Source organism: Arvicola amphibius, chromosome 13 (genome assembly GCF_903992535.2).
Source record: "Arvicola amphibius chromosome 13, mArvAmp1.2, whole genome shotgun sequence".
In the NCBI taxonomy this organism is placed as follows: domain Eukaryota; kingdom Metazoa; phylum Chordata; class Mammalia; order Rodentia; family Cricetidae; genus Arvicola; species Arvicola amphibius.
In genome coordinates, this window is record NC_052059.1 from 23,145,438 (window position 1) to 23,159,958 (window position 14,521).

General features: G+C 34.6%; 1 protein-coding gene across 2 annotated transcripts in view; it reads left to right on the forward strand.

Moving 5' to 3' along the window:
• The window catches only part of Klhl1 (kelch like family member 1), a 253,207-nt gene that overhangs the window by 193,909 nt on the left and 44,777 nt on the right, over positions 1-14,521 (forward strand). For both annotated transcript variants that reach the window (XM_038310344.1, XM_038310345.1), the window contains one exon: positions 9,520-9,744. In XM_038310344.1, coding sequence (XP_038166272.1) covers positions 9,520-9,744 — 225 coding nt within the window. The remainder of the gene's footprint in view (positions 1-9,519; positions 9,745-14,521) is intronic.

The following is a 14,521-nucleotide window of genomic DNA, read 5'->3' on the forward strand; positions in this document are numbered from 1 at the left end:
AATTATAAGATCTTTATTATATAATAAAATAGTTAGAAAATAATTGTTTCCTTCTGTGTTGAAACAATTTTTTACCAGCCATGAGGTCATGTGCATTCATATAAAGTATGTCTTCTATAGCTCTCTTTTTTATTAATATGTGAATGAGTGACTGCTGATGAACAGATTATTCAATAAAAAATTCAAGAAATAAGTAAAGAATCATTATTGTCATCATCACTTCTAAGGTTGGTCTCCCTAAGGTTTGTGTATTACAAAAATTTTCTATTTTTTAGTTTTTTTTCTTGAAATGACTTTCAGTATTAGCTGCTTTCCTAAGGAGAATAAATGTGATGTTGTAATCATCTCAAAATGATTTGATAGCATCAAGGTCATCCTCGGTATTGGACTAAGAGTCTTTCTAAGTATTTTATAAATTGATTTTTTTCACTTAATAGCAATAAATGATTGCTCAGTGGTAAATCAATGCATGCATTCACTGGTGACTCTCCCAGTGTTCGCTATAAACTGTCCTAGTTCTTTCTAATTATTGGGATTGTAAAAAGCCTTAGAAGTTCGATAACTGAGTTTATTACTGTTACATTAAAATAATAGTCAAGAGGCATTGTGAAAAAACCTCAGGGCTTCTCTAGTAAACTGAAAAGAAAAAATATGTCTTCAGCATAGGTGTCTTTTGTGACATCTATTTTGTCAGTTCAAAAATATGTGTCATAATTTTGTGCTCTGACCAAGATAAATAAGGTTACTAAACATTTACATTATACATATTGAAACAAAGCCTGCCAACTGTAATGACAAAGCAGACTCCACATGCACTAATTGCTGTCATCACATTTGCTTGTATCAGTGAACACATCTACAGAGAATGCACATTGTGTTTCAGTAACATCTTGACCATTTTCTCAACTATTATGTTTTGAGAAAAGAGGCTGATTCCTGTCTCATTAGAAAAATAATTTTGTATTTCTATTTTATAATCTACCTTCCAGTTATGCTACTCAACTTTGAGGTTGAATGTTCTGTATATCATAAAAATTAAAATCAAAAAAACAGTGCTTTGCTCCTCCAAGAAATTGCCACATATGTTTATATTACTGTTATGTATTAGCTCATATTTAATTAGTATAAAAGTCTGGGATGGTTGGTATAAATTCTCTATTATGAACTGTGAAGAATCAAGAATAACTGGGTAGGGGTGTCACAAGGCCAGTTCAGGACCCTGAGGGGTGCGTTCACCCACTGAGACGGTGGGACAGAACTAACGGGAGATCACCAAGACCAGTTGGAATGGGACTGATGGAACATGCGATCAAATCGGACTCTTTCATTGTGGCTGACGGTGGAGGCTGGCTGAGAAGCCAAGGACAATGGCGATGGGCTTTGATTCTTCTGCATGGACGGGCTCTGTGTGAGCCTTATCAGTTTGGATGCTCACCTTCCTGGACCTGGGGGGAGTTGGGAGGACCTTGGACTTACCACAGTGTAGGAAACCCTGAAGGCTCTTTGGCCTGGAGAGGGAGGGAGTGGGGGTATGGGTGGAGGGGAGGGGAGGGAGGTGGGAGAAGGGGAGGAGATGGAAATTTTTATTTAAAAAATGAGTAAAAGAAATAGCACAATCTTCAATATGATATAACATATCAAAACAATATAGAACTTACAACATAAAACAATGTATATATACTACGTCCAAATGTTAACTTTTACATTAGATCTAGTTATTTCCTTGTTTGTTTTAGAGGGGGCTGCTTTTTCATCCCAGCTACCCTGAACTGAAACAATAACACAGAACACATATTATTTAAATCACTGCTTGGCCCATTAACTCCAGCTTCTTGTTAGCTAACTCTTACGTAGTAATTGAACCCATTTCTATTATTCTGTGTATCAACATGTGACTGTAGCTTACCAGCTAAAGTTTCAGCATCCATCTCTTTTTGTCTGGGCTACATAGCTTTTCTCTCACTCTCCCTCCTTTCTCCCAGCATTCAGTTTAGTCTTCCATGCCTAGCTCTGTTCTATCCTATCAGGCCAAGCTAGTTTCTTTGTTCGTTAACCAATAAAAGCAACACATAGAAGAAGGACCTCCTACACCATGTTTGTATGTTGCTAAACTCTATTTCAGATTAGTTGCATAATTTATTTTTAGAAGATTTCAGATATTAAATAGATCTGTATTTCTATCACTAGTAAGTGTGTTAGAAATTCTGATTTAGTGACAATATCAGAAAAGCATCTGGTACATTTCGATAAAGGAGACAATCTGCAGATTAAGAAAATTGTCAACATGTTCTTGGACCTGTTTCATAACACATACTTCAAAGATGCAACATAACTTCATAGACATTAGAGAAAATATATAATGCTTTTATTAACAAAATAGACTCAAATTATCTGTCTTCACAGAAATGTTTCCTTTTGAATCTTTTACATAATGTTGAGTTACTGCAATAGCGGTGTAGTCCTTTTCAAACTGATGTATGAATGTGTGTAATGACAAATACTGTCTTTCTATAGAAAACAAAAAATGATGTTAACTCAGCTGAATTTGTTCTCTCTCTGGGAAAATACACACCAAAGGGAATGCATAACTTGTACAAACAAAAGGAAGAACACAAGTACTTCCAAATTGAAAAATGTAAGAGTAATAACGATAATAACAATAATAAAATATAACCAAAAATAAAAATAAGATTGGTAGGGATATTTATTAAGCATTATTACTACTTTCAAATTTTACCAAAAATGTTTGTTAAAAAAAATACAAGGCATTTATTCTTCTTGTAGTTTTTTATTTATTCCTCCTCATACAATACATCCAAACCATAGCATCTTCTCCCTCTACTTTGCCAAGAACCCCTCACCTCTCTTTTCCTCCATATCTACTGCTCTTCCCTTTCCTTTCAGAAAAGAACAAGAGGTCTCCCAAGGATATCAACTTAACACAGAATAACAGAATGCAATAAAATTAGGCACCTCCCATAATATGAAGTTGAATTCCCTCCTTCCCAGTACGAGGAAAAGGGTTCCAAGAACAGGCAAATACACTAGAGATACTCCTACTCAAACCATTAGCAGTCCCACAAAACACACAACCTAAGAAGGATGAAGATGCATTCCTTTAATCCCAGCATATGGGAGGTAGAGGCAGGTGAATCTATAAATTTCAGGCAATACTAATCTACAGAGTGTGTCCCAAGACAGTCATGGCTACAAAGAGATACCCTATCATAAGAAACCAAGAAACAAAACAAAATAATCAAACAAGCAAAAAAATGAAACAAAGCAAACAAACAAACAAAATCCAAGTAAAATAACCACAAAATTATGCAGGTCATACCCATGCAGACTCTGTGATTACTGCTTCAGTCTCTGTGAGCCCCTATGAGCTCTGCTTATATGATTTCATGTGCCATATTCTCCTTGTATCCATGTCCCCTCTTGCTCCTACAGTCCCTATATCCACCTCTTTAAAGGGTTCCCCAAGCTCTACTAATGTTTGATTGTGGGTCTCTGCATAAGATTTCATAACTTAATATAACTTAATAGATGAAGCCTCTCTGATGACAGGGAACTGATCTGTGAGTATAGCAGAATATCATTAAGAATCATGTCATTGACTTACCCAGTTTTAAGTTAATACATCTAATGATTGTGATTCTAGGTCTGAGTTGAATCCTTTAGGATGATTTTTGTTTGTTTCTTTTGATTTGTCTGCAAATTTCAAGATATAATTGTTTTTTACAGTTGAGTAATATTACACTGTATAAATGTCCCATATTTTTATTCACTTTTTGGTTGAGAAATGGGTAGGTTGTTTCTAGTTTCTGGCTATTATGAATAAAACCACTAAAAATATAACTGTGTAAGTGTCCTTTACATAGGACGGAATGTCTTTGGTGTATATGCCTAAGAATGGTATTCTTGAGGCAGATTGATTCCCAATATTCTGAGGAATTGCATTTTGATATCCATAGTGGATAGAGAGTTAGCAGTCCAAGTAGAAATGGAGAAGTGATCCCCTTGCTCCATATCCTTACCAGCAAGAGCTGTCATTTCTGTTATAGATCTTAACCATTCTGACAGGTATAAAATGGAATCTTAAAATAGTTACAATTTACATTTCCCTGATCACTAAGGATGTTGAACATTTATTTAAGTTTTTCTCCGACATTTGAGATTATTCTATTGAGAATTTTTTGATTACATCTGTATCAGATTTTTATCTAGGTTTTTGGTTTGTTGATGTCCACTTTCTTAAGTTCTTTATTTATTTGGGACATCAACCCTCAGTCAGCTGTGGAGTTTGTGAAAAATCTTTTCCCATTCGGCAGCCTGCCATTTATCCTGTTGACAGTATCATTATCCTTACAGAAGAATTCATTCTAATTAGTTCCTATTTTTTGTCAATCTTAGTGACTGTTTGTTCAATATTTGTTTAGAGAAATGATTAACACGGTAGCACCATTTCTTGAAAATTCATTTTTCTCCATTGTATATTTTTGGCTTCTTTATCAAAATTCAAGCAGCCATAGGTTTGTAGACTTATGCTTGAGTCCTCAATTTGATTACACTGACAAATATAACAGTTTTCATGCTAATATCATATTTTTAAAAAAATACTATAACTCTCTAGTCCAACTTGAAATCAGTGATGGTGCTACCTCTGGAAGTTCTTTTATTGTTCAGTTTTTGTTATTTGGAATTTTTACTGTTTTCTTAATGAAAATGAGTATTGCCCATTCAAATTCTGTAAAGAATTGTGGAATTCTGTATGGCACTGGGTTTTGATTCTGCTGTGTGTGCTGGCTTTGTGGGGGCCTGGTCTGTTTGGATCCTCGCCTTCCTGGGCCTGGATGGGAAGGGGAGGACCTTGGACTTCCCACGGGGTGGGGAGCCCTGGCTGTTCCTTGGACTAGGGATTATGGGGGAGGGGAGGTGGGTCGAGGGAGGGAGAGGTGTGGGTAGGTGAGGAGGTGAGGATTTGTGAAAATTATATAGTTTAATAAAAAAATAAAAAAGAATTGTTGGAATTCTTATGGTGAAGCTTTGCCTCTGAACATTGCTTTTGTTTGGATCATCCTTTTTTCCTCAGTCCATGAGCATAGTAGATCTTTCCATCTTCTGATGATTTTCTTCAATTTCTTTCTTCAAGAACTTGAATTTTTTGGCATATAAATGCTTTCAAGAACTTCTTTCACTTGCTTGAATATGGTTACCTCTCGATATTTTATATTGTTTCTGACTGTTGATGAAGTGTTCTGTAGATATTTTTAGGCCCATTTGGTTTATAGCATTTGTTAAATCTATTATTTCTCTGCCTAGTTTTTGTCTGGATGACCTGTTTGCTCTTATATGAACTTGATTCCTTGCCTTAACAGTTGATCCTGGCTAAAATAAAAGTGATAAACAACTCATCTGGTATTAGAAATTAATTGTTGTTAACTTAAAATGTCACTTTATATTTTCCCATTCATATAGTGAAGATGTTTGGCATGGTGGAGAGGGGTGGCCTTGTTGGAATATGTATAGTCTTGTTAGAGGAGATTCATCACTGGAGTGGGCTTTGAGGTTTCCAAACCACAAGTCAGGCCTAATATCTGTAAGTGTCTCCTCCCTTACAGATCAGGATGTAATGCTCTCAACTATTGCTTCAATACTCTGCCAATGTGCCTCTTGCCATTATGGTATTGGAATAACCCTTAAAACTGAGAGCAAGCTCTAAATCACATATTTTATTTTGAAATATAATAATAATAATAATAATAATAATGATAATAATGTGTACTGTTCTCATGGTTCACTCAGCTTTGGTTTTCATATCACAATCCTCTAGCATCTACAGGCATCAGCAGTCAAACATGTGCAAAGACACACATACATATATGGGATCAAAAATAAAATAAATATCAAATCAAGAGTTGAATTGCTAACCTATTAATAGGAAATCATACAGGTTACACAAATTTATTTTAGCAAGACAGAATTCTAGAGGCAAGCCCAATGTTATCATAGTATACAATATCAGAGATGCTATGATATTGGATCCAGGTTTGTATAAAGGTCTGTAAGGAACAGGAGTATTCTATAGAACAAAGAAAAAGGCAAAAAAAAAAATAACAAAAGGCAAGAAAATATTTTTCCCTCTTAGGACCCTTGGAAGGAATGCAGCTCTGTTAACATGATTTTAGTTTGTCAAACAGTTTTGACTTTCAGAATTAAGAGACTATATCTATGCTATTTAGCCCTTAAGTCTCAGATAGTTCTTTTTTATTTTTACAGTCGTTATAGGATACTGGTACATGATAGAATTTGAATAACAAAACAGATATGAGCTGCTATTTCTATTATAGCAATTTAAGATGAGTGAAGCTAGCAAAAACTGATGAAAACACATATCATATGTTAAGATATAAGACTATTATAACTAGTTTTGAGGGTGCTTTGACATGTACATCACATCCCCACATTTCCTTATGAATAATAATGAATCTTGTTGCTCAGGTCAGATTAACTTCCTCAATGCACAACTAATTTCCTTGATGAGCACAACAACTTTTTCATCTTTTCTTGCTAAGCTTTGAAGCAATGTTTTGGGGGAATAAATGCAGCATAGTCACTGAAAGCTTTCCTTGCCTACCTATTCCTACAGTATTAGTCTGGCAGGATTGGGTTATTCAAATTAAGATATGGTTTACTGCTATAATCTGTCAATAGATAATTACAAAAGACAAATATTTGAATATATCTTTTCTTATAATACCAATGCTAGAGCTCAGGCAATATTTTTAAATTAAAAACAGATTTTTATCAAATGATAGATAATGATTACAGTTTCCCCACAACTCCTTCCAAATACTCCCTACTTCCATAGCCAAAGAAATCCATACCCTTTCTTGCTCTCCATGATTAGAAAATAAACAGGCAACTGAAAAAGAGAAATATATTAATAAGAAGATAAAATAAAAGCAAACAAATTGAATAGCACAAAACAATTGAAAAGAAAAAAGAGACAAAGGCATAAGAAACATATACAGAGAGACAGACATAAAGACAGACAAATTCACCAAAATACATAAAACCCATAAAGACACAAATTCAGAAAACAATGCATATAAGCTAAAGACCTTCTCTAGGAAAAGCTTTATGAGAAGTAAAAGACCTCCAAAGTTTTGTAAAGATTTTGTTGGCCATCTCCTGCTGAGCATAGACCACGCCCTTAGGTGTGGTTTGTATACTCTGTAAGAATACTTTGGATTAAACTAAATTTTCCTATGTAAGAAGTTATCAGTTGGAGATAGCATCTAGTTTGGGAATGGGGGTTGGTGTCTGGTTAATGTTTACTTTCTCCTCTAGTAGTTTGAGGGGAATTTCCTAGTTCCATGATTATTAGTGTGATGGTTTGGATAAAATTGGACCCATAGGCCCATAGTGAATGGGACTAGTAGGAAGTGTGGCCTTGTTGGACTAGATATTGTTTTGTTTGAGGAGGTATTTCACTAGGGAATGGGCTTTGAGGTGTCAGAAAATCAAGTCAGACATAGTGCTTCAGTCTCTTCTTGGTGCCCGTAGATCCAAATGTATGACTCTCCGCTATCTCTCAAGCATTATGTCTACCTGTATGCTACAATGCTCCCTGACATCATGATAATGGACTAATCCTCTGAATTCTAAGCAAGCCCCAGTTAAATGCTTTCATTTATAAGAGCTGACATGGTCACAGTGTTTCTTCACAGCAATATCAACCAACTAAGACTCCTCATGAGTAGGTTAAGGCTCTAGGTAGATTCCAGATCAATTTCTCTATGTTTCATGAGTTGTGCTGAATTCAGCAATAGAACCTAAATGCCATTTTAGGAAGCAAGCACTATAGCCTTGACAATAGTCAGACATTTTTAAAATTATTCAATGATGAAATTCACTTCAGAAAATGTATTTATTCATAGTGGAGTGAAATAGAGCAAAATACAACTAAATCTACAATCTTCATTTTTAAAAGCACACAGAGGTAAATTACTATCAAGTAATTTCATAAACAGTTTTTATTTCTTATAAAATTAATAGTTTTATAATACTTATATTTTACTTTTGTTAGATTATACATCATTTAACTTTACACATTATTATCTTACTTCTGAAGAAATTCTGAGTAAATTATATCATAACAACGTAACTGGCAAAATTTCTTCTGCCAATATGCTCATATTTGTTTATTTATTGCTAGTTATAATCTAAGAAGTTCATGAATCCCCCAGAGAAATATGTTCCCTAAGCAAAATCACTTTATTAAATTGCAAATGTAATAGAGTATACAAATGAAAATACATAAAATTCATGGCAGATCTATGAAGGTAAAATATTTGTGAATGTGAGGCTAAACAATGGGGCCATACACTGAAGCAACACTATAAGCTGTTAGCTGTTTTCTGTCACATAAATCATTTGTGAATGTGTTATGAGCAGTTATATTTTATGTAAATCAAGCAACAAAATGAACTACTACCAGTCAGGAATCACATCAACTTAGACCTTTCAAATTTTCTTTTACCAGAGTTACTGTATTTCTCAAATTTGTATATGTATATGTATATATATAAATATATATATATATATCAGACAAAAAAATCCATTTTATTTAGCTATAATAAGTACTAAACCCATAATAACCTTTTATATCTCTAAATGTTTTCTAATTGTATTTCTCGGATAATTTTATCAAGTTTAAGTATCATGATGAATACTTATTCAACATACTACAATTGGTATTTAAAACTATATTTATTTGTTTTGTGTGTGGGTGTATGTTTGTGGGTCGATATCTATCATGTAAAAGTCAAAGGACAATTTATGGGATTCATTTGTTTCCTTCCACTGTACGAGCTCTGGATATCACTTGATATCCAGGTCATCAGACTAGATGACAAGCATCTTGATACTCTCACAGGCACTAATAATTTTAGTTTTGTTTGATAGGCTTTTATTTATTCTAAATGCTTTCTAAGACATAAGACATATATAAAAAGATATGAAGAGCTATTTCTTGCCCAGTCTTGTTGATTCAGTTAACATATCATTACTTCCAGAAATGGTACTGATAACACACTTATGCCCAGTCTTGTTGATTCAGTTAACATATCATTACTTCCAGAAATAGTACTGATAACACACATACTTTTGTCACTTAGAGGGACATTCATTCACTGTTTCTTTAAGTGAGATTCTCAAACACACCAAAGGACAAATAACAAAACAGATATATTTAAGGTCTGACAAAACTATGTCATCCAAAACATTGTTCCCATTAAACATATCCAGCACTGGATATATGTATCTATTTCGATCATTAATGTCCATAAATAAGAGAAAAAATAGTTATTGATTTATTATTCTCTGTTCTTATGGTGCTTTTTTTAAAAAAGATGTATATAACTAGTGTGTTTTCATATTCTAATTTGCACTGCATTGTACAAGCATTTTTTTATTTATTGGAATTGATGACTATTTGATTTTATTTTCTATCAGGAGCTACCACTATAGAGAAGTATGACCTCAGAACGAATCTCTGGATCCAGGCAGGAATGATGAATGGCAGGAGGCTTCAGTTTGGTGTGGCTGTTATTGATGACAAGCTCTTTGTAATTGGAGGTCGAGATGGTTTAAAGACACTTAACACTGTTGAATGTTATAACCCCAAAACCAAGACCTGGACTGTCTTACCACCGATGGCAACACATAGGCATGGTCTAGGTAAGGCCTATAATTATTGATATAAGTTTTGGAACTGTTTTTGAAAATGCAAATATACTAAAGTCAATAAAATGTAAATGCTATTAGTTCTTACTTTATATAAAATGTTTATCAAAAGACAATATTTTAGACTTTTCAACTTTTCCTAGGTTGGTAAATATGCATTCCTATGTGGAAAAAAGAGGCTGAGAAAACAGAGGATAGTTAAGCTGTCCATACCATTTTCAAGAACTCATCCTCATACATTTGGTGTGAAAAAGATGAAATATAAAGTACTAAAGATGACCAAAGTACTAGACAGACATAGTATTAAAATTTAGCAAAGGCAGTGCTTACTGGGAACTACAAACACTAAACATAGCTCCTACCCCAGTGTTGGAAAGGCCAACTTGACTGTTCAGGGTTCATTTACTCCACCAAGGAAACAAGAGATGAGAGATGCTTGTGGAATGGTGCTGGGAGCCAGTGTGAGAGGTTCCCACTGCTCCGCCAAGGAGCATCTTGTTTGATGAGGAAACAGATTTGGAATCAGAATATCTAAGTGGGCATCTTGTATTTGCACTGTATATTTGAGCACTTTAGAAGAAAGATTTTAACTCGATATTATGTTTGCAGTGCTATCGATTATGAAACAATACTCTTCATTATTCATTTCTATACATTTTCATATGAGGGACTGAATAAGGGGACTTTTTGAATCTATAGTTTATGTGATAAGGATTGTAAGAGAAATTGCGATTCTTTCAAAGAATTATACCACAGGTAAGTGACTGCACATGTTGTATGTATTTAGGATTTATATATTAAAGATACATCATAGTTTAATTTTAAATCCATATATTTAGAAATTTACAGGAAAGCAATCTTATTCTTAAAATGAACATAAATAATATTTCTGCACCAATATATCTATTCTCACACATACACATATACACACACATATTCTGCTATCAACAATCTAAAATATGAGCATTATTATTAAACAGAATGACAAAGTTACTACCCTTCAATAGACCCATTTGGGTTTATGAGACTATGCAGCAAATTATTTGAGGCACGTGAAATAACATGTTTCTCATGGGTTTGGAAAACCAACAGCAAGTCAAACAGTCCAGCATTTTCATGTCCTCTGCTTTGTGTATTTTGTATCACTTCCGTTACCAAACTGATATGTAATCTCTTTCTCTCATGATTTTGACTATCACTTTTTCCATTGCCTACTTCCCATTGTCTACTTCTTCCTATCATTTTGTTTCTGTTTGTTTGAGGAAACACTAAAAAAAATACACTCCCCAAACCCCAGAACTGCCTATATTAAGAAAATCACAAAACATAAATCACATTTCTGAGCACAGTCTTATTTGAAATCTCCTTGTCAATAGTCAGGAGAGCCCTATATATAGAAATTACCTTTGATTTTCACATTTACCCAAGGTCCAGTCAGAAGAAACAAAGCACATACAGTTTCTTTTTTTCTGATGTGGCAAATACTTGGGTATTTTATACCCAAGTGCAGTGAGCATCCAGAATCGCAAAACTGTTCTCTGTGTAGTTATGTGGTTTCAGTATTGATATTGCTTATTTAGTCACTCATATGTTTTAAGTCTTATTTTATTTTTCTCTCACTTCTTTTTGAATGATTAATATCCAGTCTTTTGAAATGTTCTCAGTTTACATACAGTACAATATTTACTGCATATATTAGTACCTTAAACTCAACTAATTTTGTTTTATAAAGTCACACTATTGCTGCAATTCTTTAGGTTGCTTTCTTCTTAAATGTGCTAATATTCTCAATTGTGTGAAGTCACTATCTGTCTTTAAAATTTGTATCTCCTCATTTTTTTCATTTTTGGTAAATGATCACTTTTCTCTCCTGCACTCTCTATTCTTTCTTCCTTCCATCTTCTGTTCCTTTCTTCACTCTTCTGTTACTCTTCCTCTTATTTTTCTATTCTTTCTTCTCCCTGTTGTTCTTCCACTCTTCCTCTTTCCCTCAATGTCGTTTATCTTCTTAATCTTCCAATTCTTTTTATCAGTTGTGGCCAACTAAATACATGGCTGTGTTTCAGAATGTTCATATGAGTGATGTGAATGTCAGACACTCAAATGCATAAATAACAATCAAATCCCTTGGATTTCTTTGCACCTTTGTTTAGTAATTTACATGACTGAAAGCCTGACTCCAGTATAGGAAGCTCTGATCTTGACATTTACATTCATGGTATCATCTTCAAATACAGACATCAGAGGCAAATCTTCGTTTACTTCCTTTTTACAAAAAAAAAAAAAAAAAAAAAAAAAATCTCTTGAGATTGACTGTCTTCCTTGTGAGCTGGCCTAACTTTAGAGCCAGTGTTTAAGAACAGAATACTTAGTATGAGTGTCTATTGTTTCTTATTATTAACAGCCTAAAGAAACTAGTCTTTTTTTTTTTTTTTTTTTTTTTTTTTTTTTTGAGACAGGGTTTCTCTGTAGCTTTGGGAGCCTGTCCTGGAACTAGCTCTTGTAGACAGAAACTGTATTAATTAAATCACTGCTTGGCTCACTAGCTATAGCTTCTTTTTGTCTAACTCTTACATTTTAATTTAACCCATTCTATTAATCTGTATATTACCACAAGGTCATGGCCTGCCAGCAAAGTTCCAGCACACCTATCTCCGGTCTTGGATCCATAGTGTCCCCGGAATCTGCCTTCTTCCTCCCAGCATTCCATTTAGTTTTCCTCGCCTAGCTTATTGCTATCACATTTATCTATTTTTTAATCTTATTTGTTTTGCACTGGTATATGCGTCAACATCCTTGCCTATGTCTAACTATGAAGTGTATTCCCCATTTTTTGTCCAGTAATTCAGGGTATCAATTCTTGTGTTAAGATGTGTGAGCCATTTAAAACAATCAGTTCTATAGAATAGGATACAGAGATTAGCTTTCCCTTTTCTTTTTTGTTATCATCTAGGATTCCTTGCACCCATTGTTGAAGATGCTGTTTTTCTCTACCACATTTTTTTTTGCTTCTTTCTCATATATCAGGTAGTAGTAGTGTTGTGGGGTGAGATCCAGATGCTCTTTTCTATAGCATTGACCCATAATGTCTGCCTTTTGTGACAGTTACATGCAATTGTATTGTTAAAGCTCTACAATATAACTTGATATCAAGCATTCCAATACTTCAACAGATTTTTTTGTTGTTTGTCACCATTTTTGACATTGCTTTGTCTTTTAATATTCCTTTTGAAAATTAAGGTTGTCTTTGTCTATGTTGATAAAGAATCTCTAGGTGTCTTAATAGTGATTGGATTGAACCTGTAGATAGCTTTTGGAGTTGATCATTTTTACATAATTCATGCTTCCAATCCATCCATAAATATGATTAATTTTTGCATCTTCTGGTGACTTACCTAATTTCCATCTTCAGTATTTAATAATGAAGTCTATTCCATTTATTATGTATATTTCAAGGTTGTGTGTGTGTATGAGAGAGAGACAGAGAGAGAGAGACAGAGACAGAGACAGAAAGAGATCAATTGTGAAAAGGACTATTTCACTGATTTATGTTTCAGTATTGTTTTCATGGGTGTATAGAATGGCTACTCCTTTTTGTGTTGCTTTAATATCCTGTCTCTTTTCTTATTTTTAAACTCATCTGATTTTTTCACATTTATTTATTTATTTATTTATTTATTTATTTATTTATTTATTTATTTAAAGTTTCCACCTCCTCCCCTCCTCCCATTTCCTTCCCACTCTCTCCACTCCATCTCCCCCTCCCTCTCCAGTCCTAAGAGCAGTCAGGGTTTCCTGCCCTGTGGGAAGTCCAAGGTCCTCCCCGCTCCATCCAGGTCTAGGAAGGTGAGCATCCAAACAGACTAGTCTCCCACAAGGCCAGTCCATGCAGAAGCATCAAAACTCATTGCCATTGTCCTTGACTTCTCACTCAGCCCTCATTGTCAGCCACATTCAGAGAGTCCGGTTTGATCACATGCTCCATCAGTCCCAGTCCAGCTGGTCTTGGTGAGCTCCCATTAGATCAGTCCTATTGTCTCAGTGGGTGGTAGCACCCCTTGTGGTCCTGACTTCCTTGCTCAAGTTCTCTGTCCTTCTGCTCCTCATTTGGACCTTGGGAGCTCAGTCCTGTCTCTTTTATTAAACAACGTTTATCTGTTGTAACAGGTTGTAGTGGAATCTTTAGGGAAGGATTCTCAATCCATGTGTCTCAGGTAGTTTGGATTAAACAGTCCTGTCACAGGAGTCAATCAAGAGCATCAGAGAACACAAATGTATAAATTACGATTCATCACAGTAGCAAAATTAGATATGAAGTATTTTTTGGTTGAGTGTCACTACAACATAAAGAACTGAATTAAATTTCAGAGCATTAGGAAGACTGAATACCACTGCTTAGAGTATTTCAGACCAGGGCCATATGAACTGAAAAACAAGGATACTATGACATTACAGCTGAGAGTCTGTTGAGAAGTTTCACTGTTCAGATGTTGTAGTCTACCATATTCTGGAAGCTCTTTCCAAGTGCAAAAACATGTGGGACTCAGTTGCCAGAAAGACTTTGTGCGCTCTATCTTCACTTTTTAGAGGAGTTCTCTAGGCCTGGAGGAGTAGCTTTATCTAAAAGCTGTCCTTAAGCCTAGATGCCAGATTTTTCTTCACTGTGACCCTTGACCCTGCTAGACTTCTCCTCTGCTACAATAAAAGGGAACGCAGAACTTGTACTAGGAGCTTTATGATAGGAAGGTGTTGTTTAATGAAAATTAATGCT